Source organism: Synchiropus splendidus, chromosome 18 (assembly GCF_027744825.2).
Source record: "Synchiropus splendidus isolate RoL2022-P1 chromosome 18, RoL_Sspl_1.0, whole genome shotgun sequence".
Lineage (NCBI taxonomy): Eukaryota > Metazoa > Chordata > Actinopteri > Syngnathiformes > Callionymidae > Synchiropus > Synchiropus splendidus.
In genome coordinates, this window is record NC_071351.1 from 6,516,414 (window position 1) to 6,534,303 (window position 17,890).

Sequence of the window (17,890 nt, forward strand, 5' to 3'; positions counted from 1 at the left end):
CTTTTAGTTTACGCTTATGTTGGTTTCATTTCTGGAGCTTTTATTGCCCAAGTGCTGGTGACGACTCGCTGGAGTGAGCGCAAACTGAAGTTGGCATCTCGCTCTCATGTCTCACCAAAGTCGCCCCGCTGAAACTAGGAGATTCTCTCCTAGTTTCTCCTCGCATTTCTCTTTCACATGAGTTAATAAATGGTTATCAACGAAAAAAACATTGAACTCTGTGCAGCTCCTCCACTGGGACGCACATCTGAGCTAGAAAAAAACATGTTTCAGGGTCTAAAAGCAGCAAAAGCGGCGTAGAAAACCAAGCTGCCAGCAGAGCCGGAGTTGGCTGAAGCACTTCTCACCAACTAGTCAATGAAAAATGCGGAGATCTCTTCATGACCCTCACACATTGAAGTCGTGAAAACATTTTCTTGACTCCATGAATCATTTTCTTCCCTGTTTTTCATTGTTGCAGTGTTCAAGTCAGCCTGTGGTGGTGGTGGGATCAAGAGAGATTGTTCACATGACAAATGAATACAATGCTGTGACTCGGACACAGTGTTCAGGCACCTTCCCGGCTGGGAGAGGCATCTCCTGCTCCTTGCAGGAAGGCAGTCAGACTGTGTCGACAGTGTCCTACCTGGCAATGCTCCAGTCAGGCTCGATCTTGAGCACAGTCGGGTCTTCGGTGTAGTTAAACTTGACCGCTGGGTTGCGGAGTTCAGCGCTGTCGATATCCACGAAGACAGAAGCGGCTCCTGGAGCCTGTCCAGCAGGTGTCACGCACACGATCTCCCGCGCGTTCCTCCTGGACGGAGCACAGACATGATCCAGAGCGTACTCGGGGCAAGGATACAAAAGTCAATAAAATGTGTCACATGAATGTGTCAGAAGTTGCAATTCCTTTCCAAGAGAAACTGTCTTTCAATCCACTGATATTTTGGGCCACTTCTTTCTTGCCTCTTGTCCTAACTTCTCGCCCCTTGCGAGCCAGACTAGAGTCCAGTTATTTAGCACAGTTGAGCGGTGGCTGCGTCTCTGGGCCACGACTGCAGGCGACTGTGAGGGGCACCAGTGTGTGAGCATCAAGGTACGGTCCCCGTATGTTCTCCAGTGTGGAGAAACCACACGGAAACCAGAGGCAGACTCTGAGTTAGCTCCTCTGCTGGGCGACATTTGCAGCTCCGCTGACAAAGACGACACAGCACAGGCGCCCCAAACAGTGACGCGGAGTCGGGCTGTGACAGATAGAGATAGAGATGAGGTGAGCAAGCAGTTGTGTTGAAGCCAAAGCTTCTGGATTACAGCGAGTGCCGCGACATCAAAGCTCACATACACTGGTGGGAGCGGAGATTAGCTCGCCACAGCTAATCCCACCGTCTGACAGGCACGAAGCCCTGCTCTTTTTTTCATTCTTTTGCCATGAGATTCGGCAGAAATTCTGCGTCAGATGTTGCTTGTCACCAAACACACAGGCGGAAGCAGAGCCTTGCTGACAGACACTGGGAAAAGCAGATGAAGTGATGGCACGCTCTCGTCGCCATCCCTTCATTCAAGCGCTCTATTGTCGCTTCAGTTAAGAATAAAAACAGGGCTTTGTACCTTTTGAAGTGGCATGGCTGAGAGCCAACGCTGACGGACACATGGCTCCCGGCGTTCAGGTAGCTGCCCTCGATGGTGACTCGCGTGCCTCCGGATATGGGACCCTGGGACGGCTGGACACTGCTGAAAAACGGGGTCTGCAGAAGGAGACACAACACCACCTCACTCTTATTCAAAACCTGTGAAAATAGTCGGCCGTGCTTCGCCACTTTGGCCTGGAAACATACACAACAATAGCGTTAATAGAAAGCTATTATTATCATTTGTTTTTTTATAGAAATGTTAAGTGTCTTTCTAGGTCTAAGTCAGTGCTGATATAAGTTTTATTGTTTTGCAGCTTGAATGAAGCGCAGGGTGAATCCAACAGCAAGGCCTGCTCTTGTTTTGCACGGCGACGAAAACCTCCCACCGAAGACTCCACCTCTTACCACAAAGGTGAAAGGTCGCGGCGACAGCGCCCTGTAGTCGTTGACGCAGTCTCTCACACACACCTCCGCCTGAGCCTCCTGCACACGATAGGAAGTGGCGTCGTTCAGCAGACACACGATCCTGTTGACAAAGGTGAGAAAGAAGGTCATTGGATTCAAGTAATTCTTTCCTACATTCCATCCACCGTGGCTGAATTAACATGAAAAGCAACCGGGGTTTGGATGTCATTAACACACGGAGGGTCCTGTTCACAGGGAAGGCAAGTTTTCATTAAAAAAAACAGCAGGAGCGTGTGGTTTCACTGTCAAACAACAGCACTGTCACATGACATCTGGCTCCAACTGTGGCGCGACCATCCATGCTTTGTCATGAGGAGCTGCACCGTAGCAGACGGACACAAGTTACACAAATATTATATATAAACTAGTGCTGTCAGTCGACCAAAAACATTTTTGTTTTTATGTCATATCTGCTAAAGGTCTCCTGATAAAGAATTTGAGTTGTATATAAATAAAATAAGGCTGTCTTCAAAAATGTAAAACAAATACAGCAATATAGTTAAATAAATAAAATAAGGCTGTCTTCAAAAATGTAAAACAAATACAGCAATATAGATAAATAAATAAAATAAAGCTGTCTTCAAAAATGTAAAACAAATACAGCAATACAGTTAAATAAATAAAATGAGGCTGTCTTCAAAAATGTAAAACAAATACAGCAATATAGTTAAATAAATAAAATAAAGCTGTCTTCAAAAATGTAAAACAAATACAGCAATACAGTTAAATAAATAAAATAAAGCTGTCTTCAAACATGTAAAACAAATACAGCAATATAGTTAAATAAATAAAATAAGGCTGTCTTCAAAAATGTAAAACAAATACAGCAATATAGTTAAATAAATAAAATAAAGCTGTCTTCAAAAATGTAAAACAAATACAGCAATACAGTTAAATAAATAAAATAAAGCTGTCTTCAAAAATGTAAAACAAATACAGCAATACAGTTAAATAAATAAATAAAATAAGGCTGTCTTCAAAAATGTAAAACAAATACAGCAATACAGTTAAATAAAAAAAATAAATCTCTCTTCAAAAATGTAAAACAAATACAGCAATACAGTTAAATAAATAAAATAAGGCTGTCTTCAAAAATGTAAAACAAATACAACAATACAGTTAAATAAATAAAATAAAGCTGTCTTCAAAAATGTAAAACAAATACAGGAATACAGTTAAATAAATTAAATAAATCTGTCTTCAAAAATGTAAAACAAATACAGCAATACAGTTAAATAAATAAAATAAAGCTGTCTTCAAAAATGTAAAACAAATACAGCAATACAGTTAAATAAATAAAATAAGGCTGTCTTCAAAAATGTGAAACAAATACAGCAATACAGTTAAATAAATAAAATAAAGCTGTCTTCAAAAATTGCACAAAAGCATACCACTGTATTATGGCAACAAAATTTCAGTCTGAGGCCTGCAGTTTCCAAAAACAAAAACTATATGTCCAAAATAAATAAATATCAGATAAATGCCAACAAAATTAAATAAACTAATAAAGAAAAATAAAAAAGAATAATAACAATATATATATATAAATTGTTATTGTTAATAATAATAATGATGATAATAATAAACTTAAGCTCAATATAACAATTAACAAATGAATAATAGAAGTACAACACACCTCTAAATGAGGCAAAATGAAGAACCGTTGAAACGCGTTAAAATGACAGCACTCATATAAATATAAATATGTAAGTTTCTACACGGCAAGTCAACACCATTGACTTCATCTCAGGCTGACCTGGTGACAGCGTACTCACAGCTGTGAAGTCGTGAGGCGTCAACTGAGGTGAGAATTGGGGACTACATATGCAGAACAACGGATGAACACATCACAGTGAAATAGAGCGGCTCGCTGTCTGCACGCAGACCACGGCACCTCAGACTGTCTGACCTCAGTGAGCCAGAGGTAAATGTCAGGGTGAGAAACATGAATGAGCCACGTGCAGTCATGAGGAGAGGATCAGTTGGGAGCTTCAGTGGAGAGACAGTGAAGAGATGAAGCAGGCTGTGGTGAGGGAGCCACACCTACCTTTCTGCACTCAGGTATTCCTCTTGGATGGGCATACACGGCACTTTGCCTAACCTGACGCCCGTCTCAATGTCTCGGAACTGGAGACCCAGATTCTCGCCCAGGATAGTGACCCGGGTTCCCCCCTGCCGAGGTCCTGTCTCGGGGAACAGCTACAGCGACAAGGAGGAGGAGGAGGGAGAGCGGTTCAACAAGCATGACTGACAAGATGAACACACTTGGAACTCTGGTGGTTCATTGACTGGGTTCACGGCGTCACAGGACGGCAGTCGTGCTCTTCACCTCTGAATGACGCACCACACACACACACACACACACACACTGTGGACTGTGAAAGTAAAGCGCACACACACACGTGAATGAGCGAGCCACATCCTCTTCAGGTCATAATTGAAAGTTATCACAGTGGCGTCGGCGCGACGCTCTGCCCTGCTGACAGCAGCTAATGTGATTTATGTGTCCAGATTATAGCAGGTAATGAGTCCAGGTGTGGTGTGACAAAACAAATACACTGACTGATGGAAGCTCCCAAGAATCACATGGTGTTTATCAGAAATCTGTTGCTCTTGTTTTCCTTCTCTCCTTCCCTTTGTTGTCTTTTAATGGACCAGTTTATACGGGCCGGACCCTGGTGGCCCAGCATAGGCCACCAAGGTCCGCCCTACGAGTCATTTGTATTCATTGCCTCCAACTTTCCCAACCTCAATATACGACGCCACGGGAGCGTGGCTGTGTTGAGATATATAGCAAGTGTTGCTCGGCTAGCCTTCGCTGAGGTGCGCCCTTTATAGTTCACGAGTTAAGAACGTCTGAACATTTTATCGCGTGCTAACTGGCAGCGTTATCTGGAAAAATAAATGCGCCCCTTGCTGTTCAGGCTCGCACCTCTGCACCTCGTGCCATGTCCCTTTTTTCCGCCTCAGCTGGCGGTGCTATACGACGAAGCAGGTCTTCCACCATCAGCTTCACTGAGTAGCTCAGTGAATAGTCTGGTGATCTTCAGTAACTTGGTAGTTACTGACAGCGTCTTTCCTCTTGGCTGTCGTCAGGCAGACGACATGCAGCTGCGAGACCACAGCAGTGAAAACAGTTACTGTAGAGCGCAGCATTATTCATTTCAGCAAATCTGTCTGTCAATAAAATCAGGCGTTTATCAGCCTCATAAAGGCCAAAACACCTGAGTTATCACACATCGCGAGTCCCCTGCGCTCCTCCACAACACCAGAGTCGCGTCTTCTGGCTGCTCACCTCAGTGTTCTGGGAGTTGGAGAAGTTGTATTTGAAGCATGTTGTCTGCCCAGACAGTGATCAGACCCTTTACTGCCTGGCATCTATCAGGTTTGTGTGGAGTCGCGCTGTACACCTAGTTTCCAGCGTCTAGCACCGAGTCGCCTGAGGCGAGAAGCTCACCACCTGCTGAGAGTTTCCAGAGACAAGGTGCAGTTCTCCTGCTGGGATCAAGTCGGCGTCCAAAACTCAACTTGCTTGTGTTCACATGACTTCTGAGCCAAAAGAGCTTTGTCTCCAGACAGAGCACGCCCTCACAGCTGGACTCAGTGGGGTGGACCCTACTCCACACTCTCCTTAAGGCAGGTCATGGCCTCATAGTTTGTCATCTGATAAAGAGGACACCAGTGTCTCTTCAAAACAGAGGTGCCAGCCAAGCTGTGTGCTCCGCCTCCGCACCTCGAAGCTATTTGTACCAAACTCACTTCCCAGCCCTCTCACCAGCCGCCCCTTCTCACAACTTCATGTTCCTGTTAAAAGCACTAGCCACACGCTCAAGCTGCCACGTCGTCTTCGCCGACACGCCAGCGCTCTCATGCAGACCAGCCCTGACTCGGAACATCATCAAGACTGGAGTCAACCTCCGATTATCAAGCAAAACACATGAATGAACAAAACACTGACCTTGGTGATCTTGGGATGGGTGCAGCGGCTGTTCCCAGACGTGGCATGCATCCACCCTCCGGAGTCGGCCAGCTGAAGGGAACACTCCTGCCTCAGGGAGCACTTTTTGTCCTGGACGCACCAGCCACACTCAAACCTGGGATCCGCCTTCAGACACATGCCGCAGCTGTCCCGCAGCGCCCGGCACTTGTACAGGTGAGCTGCAGGAGGGGCAGGGAACACAGGATCACTGGCGTGTTCAGAAGCCTTTCAGAGCCGTCACATCATACGCCACAATATGGTGGCAAAAAAGACCCGTCTTACTTTCACTGACATGTTCTCGTTGAAACTACAAAGTTCACATTCATTTCAATCGATGACATCGTGTCCCACTTCTCTATCTACAGAGACATTTTAGATTTGGCATTCCATCACCTTGGCCCGCCGTTTCTTAAGCACAGCTCCGGCCCTGAACGCTGAATACATTTGCTGCCAATTCAACCACTTACTCTGAGTTAGAAGGACAAAAACTTTGAAAATAAGTCACTGCTGCAGGCACTGAAAAACCTTCAATATTCATTCAAACTATCCACATAAATATATACATTTGTTTTAGCATCACGGCAATGTTGTGTACTTTAGATTAAACTAAACATATCGATGGTGTGATGTGATGATATGAGATGGTCGGAGGCAAAAGGAAAAGCTGTCGCACTACGTTCCTACTCGCACATACAGTACGAACAAGATGGCATCCTGGTTGTGTGAAAACGTGTCCCATCCAGCACCCATTTGTTTCCAGAAGGGCACATTTCTGCCCAAAGCTTTGTGATGTAAACTCCCCATGACTTGGTCAAAAGAGGTCGTGTGAAGTCACATGCATTGTCCATGTGTCCAGGTGGCAGATGCCCGACACACCACTGACGTGAGAGATGTTTCCGAGCCCCAGCTCTTGGTTGAGGTTTCGGCGCCGTGTTCCCTCAGCTAAACAGACCACATGCTCCGACAGGGAAAAGATGAAAAGTGCAGATACTGTGAATGAAACGGACAAAAACAACGGCGGACACGACAATTTGACACCAACAAGTGTCGGACTCACTCGAGAGCAAGACGTGTTTAATCCTCTGTAATGGGATGTCGAACTCCATTAAGCCTCCGCCGCCCCATAAATTACACTTGATAACAGAATTTTCCGCGGGCGATTGTATTCCAGCTTCACGCACAAATGACTATTAAAGGAATAAATGCCATCCCGCCGTGTCACTTGTTGTTTTTCTTGATCAATCCCTTTATGTTCATCTTCCCCTGCAGTCGCAGGATCCATCCATCAACTTGTCACGACGCCCCGCTTCGTCCTCATTCATCCTTCCTTCACCTTATAAGATTCTCCATTTGTTCATCTGCCAACATCCATCCCCATTAACTCCAGCACTGGAAGTTTGGTGGTTATTCCCGCCAGTCACCCGAACCACCACGCACACGTGAGTGTTACGCACAAGGCAACAAGACGGACATGAAGCGCTCCAGTACCTTGTATGTTGAAGGGGTTGTCGATGACGAAGTTTCCATTCCAGACCACGGACAGATCAACCGGGAGGTCACTGATGTCGCTGCCCTCGTAGTCATACTGTGGAACAGACACACCACACGGTCATCCAGGTCACCGGCTCGGGTCGAAAACCAGACCGAACCGTGTGAAGGAATTAAAAAACAACAACATTAATTCGCACATGGGCTGCAGAGAGAGGAGACGTGAGCAGGGTAAAGTGACATTGGCATTTCCAATTTGCTCCCTGAGTGGTTTGGTAGATGCTCCCACGAGCACCTGGCTGAAGGTTTTGAATGACCTCGCTCACTCCATCAAACCCTGGGTTTCAAGCATCTTCTCCCATCACATTATAGATGGTTGAGGTGAGACGCTGTGGGTTGGATCTCCTGAACAACTGTGCACCTCCTCGCTCTCTCTGAGACGTGCTGCTGTTCTCCATTCATAATGCTACATGGTTTAGTGGTGGAGTCCCACTGTGAATCGCCCACCGAACTCGCATGAAGAGTCCATGAAGGGAAGGACACCCCCTGGCGACTGTTCATCCTGGAGGTGTGTCCAGATACCGACTGTCCCTGACCACCACCACGACCCTTCACGATGCTCCAACCCAGCAGCAGTGAGCGGAGCGGGGCCCCTCTGCCTCCGAACAGGCCTCCCCCAAGTGCACAGAGCTGTTGGAGATGAGTAATCCCACTCATTAGAGTTGCTTGTGGCTCCTGCTCAATGTCACTGCATGCAATTAATCTACCTGCACCGACTCACGCTGGCGCGCCCCCCCCACTCCCCCCGGGGGAGGTGACGGGAGCACGGGCTTTTTTTGGAACCAACATAAAATTCATATCGCACCGCGTCTGCCGTCACTTCACCGTCGGACCTGGACAGCCTCTGATGCGTCACCAACTTTGATATTGGCAGACACAAAACCACACCTGACAAGCAGAAGTCACAGTGGAAACATCTCTCCAGATGCTTCATATCCGATGCGCTGGTGAAACAGGGGAGGAGGCTTGCTGGGTACAGGGCACGCTGACCATCTCACCAAACACAAATCCACCATCCGCACATTTCTTCAGCCACCGCCCAGATTTCATGATGTTGTCAACGACACTTTCTCCCCACAGAAACATTCTGTGACAGATAAGAGCGTCTGAGCTTCCCCTCGATGAAGAGGTTTGTTTTGGAAGTCAACATCCGCTCCGAACAGAGGATGGAAGCGGAGCGAGGTAAGAGGGGACAACAGGGGGAGGGAGGCGCAGACTCACAAGGTGAGAACAAAGCCGCCCCTGGCCTCATTAAAGACACCAACCAAGCCGATCCCAGGTCCATTTGTTATCAGCGCTCGCACTGGGCTCTCCTCTGCGCTGGCTTGTCTCTGAGGACCGCGCGTCTCCGCTGACTCGGAGCAGCGAGAGCACGCTGGTGCAGCCTTGTCTGGCGGACAGAAAACTGCTGGAGTTAACAAAAGCGAGCAGCTGGCTGAAGTGGGGGGGGTGGGGGGGCGAGTGTCGAGCATGTGTGGGGGTCACCCCCGGGTAATTAGTCATGTTGAAAGGTACCTGAGTGAGTTAAATATACACCAACACCTCTCCTCCCGACGTGTGCTGAGAACAAGTCACATTCAGCGACGCCTCTCACAATAACCTCCCCTCTGCTTGTGACCTACAGAAATGCGACTTCAGAGCAGGTGTATGACCGTGTGCTTGAATATGCTGGAACTAAGCGGTGATCTGGGTGGGAGTCTTGGATGGAAAAAAAGAGGAACCTCAACACACGATATAAGCTGGAGTCACCGGGCTTCACCTGACTCTGATGACCAGAGGCAGGAGGTAGAGAGAGGAGAGCTGAGAAAGAGCGTCGCTGCAGTCAAGTGTTCAGCACAGTATTGAATATTTGTCTTATTTTATGTTTCGTTTTTCATCGAAATGTGTTTTCATATACAGGCGAGGCACGGCAGAGAGACCCCCCCGGTGACACTGACATATCACTACTTGAGAAAATATTCATTTTTAGTTTTGTCTTATGGTCGAGGACTATAAATATCTTAGTGTCTTCATAGACAACAACCTGGACTGGGCTCGGAACACTGAGGCCATTCACAAAAAAGGACAGAGTGGTCTCTACTTCTTGGGGAGGCTGAGGTCCTTCAACATCTGCGGGACAATGCTGAGGATGTTTTATGAGACGGTGGTGTCCATTGCAATTCTGTTCGCTGTGGTTTGCTGACACTAAGAGACTCAACAGCAAAGCTGGTGATGTGGTGGGGGTGAAACTGGTTATGGAGACAAGGATGCTCCTGAAACTAAGGAGCATCCTGGACAACATCACCCACCCCCTCCATCCGCTCCTGCTCCAATACAGAAGCACATGGACCGACAGACTGACACTACCCACCTCAAAAACTGTGCACCACAGGAGCTCCTTTCTTCCTGCGGCAATAAAACTGTACTATTCATCCCTAAAAAAACTGCAGTGAAGGATTCTTCTTGAACTGTATTTGTCCTGCACATTGTTTCTAAGCTCTTCTGTATATAATATTATTTTTTTATTTAAGTCGTGATATGTTGTGTACAGAGCATGTAACCAACACAACTTCCCTTGGGATTAATAAAGTTCTTCTGACTCTGACTCGGATGTTGTACCTGGGTCAGGAATGCTTTTGAATCCAGAGCAAGCCCAGTCTCAGGCTGCAGCAGCCTATGTGTGTCAGAGTAATAAATCATGTAAAGCAGGTCCCTGGCTGTTGCTGGTGCCGCCGTGGCCGTCTGATAAGGAAGAGGATGGTGTGGAGAATCTCCATATGTCTGCTTCATGTCGGGCCGCCCCCAGGGAGGAGTGCGGAGCCTGCGTACAGCATCTGTTTATTCTGCTAACGTCCCAGAGAGCACTCATGCGTGCCTCCGGTCCCGGCTGGATTCCAGCACGCAGGTTCCATGTGTAAGCGCTGATGAGGGGCTAAATTATGCAGAAAGAGACAAGGAGATTAAGTGGATGAGTGTTCACCCAGCGCCGGCTAATTTTCCTCATGATAGATTACCCCACGCTGTCAGCAGGCTCACGCACCTATATGGGTCCCGACCCACAACACCGCTGTGGCTTATCAACCTGGGAGGAGACGCACCGCGCCTCCAGGTGCAGGATGGAGCGCCAGGACTGGTGGCCCAATATCGCCACCCGTAACAACAACACATAAATACACACAAAAATAAAGACAGAAAAAAAACACTTTTATCTACAGTCCCCTTCGTTGGGTCCAGCCGGACTTCTTGGTAACACGCCCGAGCACAGACGTCCAAACCAGCATTCAGGACCAAACCATGGCGTTTAGAGTGGTGATGCATTTCCAAAAGCAGTGCTACAGTAAGACGCTTCAAAACAAGAGTGACTCAAGCATGTTTAAATTACAGTCCCAAAACATACAGGGGTTGGACAAAATAATGGAAAATAAAGGTGTTTCCATTATTTTCTCCAACCCCTGTATGTTCTATTTTTACTATTATTATATTACTGTGATTGATATTTGACCAAACAAAGATGACAGACACCTGGATATTCACAGTTACCTGGTGCTGTTCACATGGACCGATGAAGGTTTCAGTTTGAAATAACAAGTGGGGCTTTGCAAGGTGAACGTGGCGTTGGTGCTGCTGCATGCTGATCGGGGCTCCTGCCAAGTTACTCATGACTGGAGTGGTTAAAGTGCCTCCTGCCTAACTGGGGCCCTGATCGTGGCTGGGTGGATTCATGCTCCTGGTTCACAACCGACAGCCTCAGCTGCACCGGCCTCGTGTGACCTGGAAGATCTGATCAAACGACTTGGACTAGGCAGAACAATGTGACCTCCTAATTCTGGAAGTCAATGCCACCAAAGATTCTTTGAGGAAGTATCCTTCACCAGGACCACGATGAAGTTTCGGCATCCAAATGCCGGCGCAGCTGGAGGAGATCCCCATGTCTTACCATGGTCTTCTGACACTGCAGGCTGGTGCTGTTGAACCTCAGCGCCGGGACGTTGAGCGTGGTGCCCTGGATGCGGAAGATACACTCGTAGTTTCTCTGTCCGGACTGAGGCTGGGGCAGGTTCTGGGCCAGCAGGGTGACCGGCCTCATGACTCCTGCTGGGATGTAGATCTGAGTGCTGGGACGGATCTGAGGACACTCCTGAAGTTCAGGGGGAGAAAGACAACATGGGGTCGGTGGTGAAGCACAACACATGAAGGCAAGACTGAGCTGCAGGCTCAGACTGAACACACACACACACACACACACACACACACACACACACACACACACACACACACACACACACACACACACACACACACACACACACACACACACACACACACACACACACACACACACACACACACACACACACACACACACACACACACACACCAGTCTGGACTTCATAAATTGGTCTGTGCTGCGTGTTACACACCATTACGCCGAGTCTCATGGCGGCAGTCAACCCGTGCTGCGAGGAGTCAATGGAAATGGAACGGAAACATTGTATTTAATCAAGAGTAAACACCAGAGAAAGAGCGGCGGCGTCTGCGGCGGCCGGCTGAGAGGTCACAGTGGGAGTTGACTCTGTCCAGTGGAGGGAGCAGAGTATTGGCCGGGGATCACAGGCATTCAGCTTTAATGGCCCCCACCGTGCCTCAGACCTCAGGTCCTGACTCGGGTTGGGACTTATCTGAACGTCACATTCTTATTCCTGCACCTACTGAGCCACTTCACTTTGCTGGTGAATAACAAGTCACTTGACTGAAGGACACGCGACACACGTTCACTTCTCTGCAGGGGGTGGATTCTTTCCGACATACTTGTTCTCCAATTCAGGAGGGAGCCACAAGAATGAGCCTCTTGAAAGAGACTTTTTCTTTTTTAAACTAAAGGGGTTGAAATGAAATGAAAACGTATGACAAGTCACCCATCACCTCAAATGAAATCATTTCCTTTTATCGTCCTTTCTGCAGTTATTATCATGCTATTACACCATTGTTACATAAACACACAGCCCCCTTTCCTTAAAATAAATTCAATCTTGTTTCATTCTTTTATTAAAAAACTCTCTCTGTTTACCAACAAATTTTGTTGAACTCATTTAATAAAGATTTCTCTATCCTCCACTTTCTCAACCAGAAAAAGAAGCAGCATTTTCACATGACTTGTCATCATCCTGTTGAAGGTTTTCTATTCTCTATTGTGCAAAATTCCTCCACATCTTGGCAGCAAGCTTAAGAACATGGACGTCATGGACGTCTCCTCAGACTAGAGTCAAGTGTTATAGATTTATTGAGATGTATTGAGTGTCAATAAAAATATATTTTGAGTAAGAATGCACTAAAACAGAGGAAAACGTGTGGACAGATTAAGGGTTATAGAATGTTGGAATGTGTCGAAAGAGAAATAAAAACAGCGCTGTGAACGCTCGAGTACGTGTCTTCAGAGGACGGCAGAGAGAAGCGCTCCTTTGTTTGAGATATTTTGAAAGTTCCGCACACGTTCTCTTCAGGATCTGCTTCCTGCTGCTGCTACATCAGAGCCGCGATACAAAGAGCATGGCTCCTCTGAACAAGTGTGTCATGTGCCGGGCCGCTGCTTGGGAATACCCAGCACAGAGACTGACGGAAGCACATCAGGCAAAAGAGCAGAGAAGGAAGAGGAGGAATGAAATAGTGTGGAGGCTTTTCATTAGCGACGGTGACAGGTGCCAGCGCTGCGTCTGCATCAGATACTGCAGTGGTGCAACACCATGAAACACAGCGATCTCCTTCACCTTTGGGACGGCTCTGATCCCCGTCTCCAACCCTGTTGCAGTTTAAACTTCTCCTGTCTTTACCTTCCCTTTATTCCTAGTTCTGCTTCCAGCGTTGGTTCCCGGGGAAACATGAAGGCACGTTGCAAATATTTGACCTGCGTAACAACACCATGACTGGGTGACTATACGGTTGCCACTTCCGGGTGGTGAGGGACAGAGAGAGTAGGCCAGTGCCTGAAAAACGGGCGCCAAGCATGAAACGTTTTGTTGCTTTTCACAGGGGAAAAAAAAAGGCGTAAACAAACCTGTTAGTTCATAGAAAAAACAATGCAGTTGACTGAGTCACAGCTGACGTCACTGTTGGTGTCTCCACATGTTCTCTTCCTCCCTCAATTCATTCTTGTCAGCATGAGCTTCATCCAGTCCAGAATGAGTTTTATTAGTTTTGCTTCGGTTTTGTGGAGGTTTCCGGAACAATACGTGTATAATGTCATCTTGCTCCATCGTATCTTTAAATCATAAATCAAATCTTTGTTGAGATGACTTTAGCTTTGCAGCAAGAGCTCTCCATCGATCTGCAGCGCAGGTGAGGGTTGGACCAGCCCCTGATTCTGATGCCACGTTTCAGAGTCACTGTTTTGGGACTCTAGCTAGTGTGTTAGACCATGATGTTTGCAGATGACATTGTGATCTGCGGTGAGAGCAGGGAGCCAGTAAGACCGGATACATGTGTGTGAAGGAGAGGGAGCCAAGTGGACAAGGTGAAGTGACAGGATGCAGAGATAAAGAAGGTGGGAGGTTTGAAGTACTGAGGCTGTGAGAAAGAGGCGAAGAAGTGGGTGCAGGCAGGATGGAATCATGGGAGAAAAGTGTCAGGTGTGACGTGTGAGAAAAGGGTGTCGGCGAGGATGAAAGGGAAAGTGTCCAGAAGGGTGGTGAGGCCAGCAACGTTGTATGGTTTGGAAACAGTGGCACTGAGGAAAAGACAGGAGGCAGAGCTGGAGGGAGCAGAGATGAAGATGCTGAGCTTCTCTCTGGGAGTGAGCAGCATGGAGAGGATCAGAGGGACAGCACATGTGCTCAGGTGTTGAGGAGACCAAGTCAGAGAGGCGAGATGGAGATGGTTTGGACATGTACAGAGGAGAGAGAGAGCCAGTACATTGGTAGATGAAGATGTTGAGATGTTGGAGCTGCCAGGCAGAAGGTGGAGAGGAAGGCCAAAGAGGAGAGTGATGGAGGTGGTGAAGGAGGACATGAGGTCTGTAGGTTGGAGAGAAGAGGAAGCCAAGGACAGGGTGAGATGGAGGAGGATGATCCTCTGTGGCCAACCTGAAGGGAGAAGCCCGAAGAGATAGAAGAAGAAGGAGGAGGAGGAGGAGAAGAAGAAGCCACTGTATCAGACTGAGGGTTGGAGAGTTTCCCAGCATGACACCAAATAACGTCGTGCAAATCTTCATTTCCCGCATAGTCATCGATGAGGCCAGCGGTTGGAGTCTCACCCCTGAGGCCATGAAGCACTGACAACCGGCCATGTTGATGGATGAGGCGTGTTCCGCACCAGTGTGTGTGTGTGTGTGTGTCGGGGGGATTACTACAGTTGAGAGGGTCTCTACGGTTTAACAATGCTCTCCAACCAACCATTTCAGAAAGCACAGGTCAAGACCCCATCGACCGATGGCTTCGCGCTCTCCCTCCCTCACACACACACAAATGAAGAGGACGATGAGCACATCTCCCAGGAGAAGCTGAGGAGCAGTCATCAGCTCAGCAACGTCTCACTCTGAGACACTAACACAGCGAGTCCAGCACACACACACGCGGCATGTAACACCGGGGTAATATCCACTGCTGCTCCCTCCGAGTCCCGGTAGGCCTCTCCTGCTCTGTGGCAACAGAGGCGGGATCATGCGTCTTCTTCTATATAATCTCTTCAAACATTTCAGACTGGCTTTGTCCCTCCAGTTCTTCTGAGAGAAAATGAAGTCAGGACACGCCGCACATCAGAAGATTTGAGCCGCCCTCCTCCAGGGGGTTATTAAACAGCGGAATAACATCCACGGCAGCAGAGCGCTGGTGAATTATGAAAGGCAAGGTGAAAGAGAGGAAAGACAAAACCTGATATTCAGGGCTCTTGGGCCTCTCTCTCTCCTCACCAGCAGGAGTGTTATATACCAGTGTGTCTCAGCCTTTCTCAAGCCAAAAGGCCAAAATATACGCTCGCCCATGGTCAATAAACAAATATTCAAAGTAACTACTTTTTATTTTTGATCTGAATGCCACAGAATTGTAACGGATATGTTGACGTGAGGCGTGCTGAGACCAAGGTTCTTGCAGTCGGACCTTAGATATGAGCAAACCAGACTACAAGAGACACACCGATGCTGGTGTGACGTGGGTCTCCATGAGTAACACCACCTCTGTCTGGCTTATCTCCCGACTATCTGCTTCACCGAGGAGGCTTAGTCAAAGAGGAGGATGTTGCTGATAAGAACAAGCCCCTGGATCGATAGACAAGTGGAGTCTCTTTCACCCTGCGGGACCTGACGTATTTTCCTGGTGTCTTCCATTGTTTATATGACTTGTTGAGAACACCACACCCCTGCAAGCGCACGCCTTTTTGTTTGAACTCTGGTGAAAACGGTGTTTCACACACAGGCACGCAGACTTTTCATTTATCTTTCCGAGTGAACCCACTTCCTCAGAAGTCATCTCAGGTGGATAGGAGGGGGCACACCCCCATATCGCAGCGCTCTGTTGTCGAAGCTCCTCTGCCAAAATAAAAGGCACTTTGAACCGTGTCAGAAGCCTTTTGCGGTGTCCGCCCACTCCTCCACTGTTTGATCCTGAGAGGGATGCGCAGCAAACGCAGGTGAAAAAGCTTCACACTTTGGGTAGCGCTGCTCTTTCTCTCTGTTAAAACTCAACAAAACCGCGAGGAAAATAAAACACAATCACATTAGGTTTATAGCTTGGGGTTGTTATAAAATTAAACTATGATAGGAAAGAATTTGTAAAATACAATATAGTCTAAAAAAAGGTGGTTGAACACCCTTGCAATGCAATACGAAACAATAAAAAGCTAGTCAGAAGATCTGACAAATTTAGTTAAAAAAAAAAGTAAAAAATGTTTCAAAAAAAAAAAATTTGGGGTCTGCATTATTTTGACAAAGATTCGCCCACCGATAAGCTCTGAAATAACTGTACTAAGGCTGAGTTAAACGTCTGTGACAACAACGCTCAGCTATACATTGGGAGCGACTGGGAAGCGGGACAGTTCATGTCCAAAGTTCGGACCCATTGAGAGGAGAGACAGGCAACATGTTCCACAGATAATCTCAGAAAAGGAAGGAGAGGAGGGCAACCACTTATGGACCTGATAAAGGAGGACACGAAGAGGAGAAGTGAGATGAGGGAGGACGCAGCAGATCACTATCATGTGGTCCGAGTCTGTCTGCCACTGTTTCACTGGGCCTCAGCTCTGCTCCTGACATGACCAGGCAGAAGTGTGTGGAGGCGAGCAGCAGAGGAGGAAAACTGAGGAGGAGGAGGAGGAGGAGGAGGAGGAGGAGACATCTTTTTAGCAAGGAGACGTCCATAAACATCTCTGACTGAAGTCTTCTCCCAACTAGGCCGCTCCTCCCCTCACTTTTAATACCTTTCACTTTCCCCTCCGTCGCTCTCCATTAAACACGCCTCCGATCAGAGAGGCATCTGGAGAAATATCTTCAAGCTTTAATGCGCGTTGAATAATGAACAGGCAGGAGCACAAACACACACTCCTGACTCCTGAGTCGAGCAGCCGCTGCCCGTCCCTGCCACACCAAAACACCACCAATGCTTTGGTTTTCAGTGACTGCATGGATATAGAAGACGTTCTTTCAACACAACTTCCTGACACAAATGCGGTGTCAGTAACCGGGGAAATGCTGTATAAGATGTTCAAGTTTAGCTGTCACAGTAGAAGGTGGGATTTAAATAAAGTTGCTCATGTTCCTCAGCGCTGACCAAACCCTCAGTTCCTTCTTCACATTTGCCAGTGAGGACTTCACTTGTCGTTTCTACTTTAGTCCCATGCGACTGAAGTGTAGACGTCTCACACCCATGATGTGCCACATCATGAGGCGGGTGTTTCCGTATGACGCTCCTGAACTTGAGTGAGAGCCTGAGCTTGTGCGCAGCCTCAAGATCACCAGCTCAGATTAGCCACAAATAATCGCGGCCGTCTTCAAAAGCCATTCGCGACAAACTTTATTGAGAGAATAACAGCGGTGGCGCCGCACTGTTAAAGCAGTGAAAGTGATTGTCAGAAGAAGCCAACAAGCCCAGGCTGGACGGAGGAGGCTCCAGGAACATGTGCCACGTGGAGTGGACTCACTTATCACTCTGATACATGTGGTCATTAGCCAGCGGCAGGCTAACAGGGATCCAGGCATCTATATTCACCTGCAGCTCATATGGAGCGTGACATCGCAGGCTAATGATTATCAATGGCTCCGGCTGGGAGCAGCCAGTCGTGGGGCCGCGCCGCGGAGCAGAGGCACACGCTGGTTCAAAAGAGGTGG

At 47.7% G+C, this 17,890-nt stretch overlaps 1 protein-coding gene across 10 annotated transcripts in view; it reads right to left on the reverse strand.

Annotated features, from left to right (window-relative positions):
- The window catches only part of LOC128749344 (plexin-A1-like), a 130,836-nt gene that overhangs the window by 19,766 nt on the left and 93,180 nt on the right, over window positions 1–17,890 (reverse strand). For 7 of the 10 annotated variants that reach the window (XM_053848864.1, XM_053848860.1, XM_053848861.1 and 4 more), the window contains 7 exons: window positions 11,519–11,719; window positions 7,543–7,639; window positions 6,034–6,233; window positions 4,123–4,274; window positions 2,016–2,136; window positions 1,588–1,724; window positions 626–793 (listed from right to left, as the gene is read on the reverse strand). In XM_053848864.1, the coding sequence (XP_053704839.1) occupies window positions 626–793; window positions 1,588–1,724; window positions 2,016–2,136; window positions 4,123–4,274; window positions 6,034–6,233; window positions 7,543–7,639; window positions 11,519–11,719 (1,076 nt within the window). Of the gene's footprint in view, window positions 1–625; window positions 794–839; window positions 1,224–1,587; window positions 1,725–2,015; window positions 2,137–4,122; window positions 4,275–6,033; window positions 6,234–7,542; window positions 7,640–11,518; window positions 11,720–17,890 lie in introns of those variants that run through there. The other 3 variants (XR_008412923.1, XM_053848869.1, XM_053848868.1) reach the window with 3 other exon arrangements.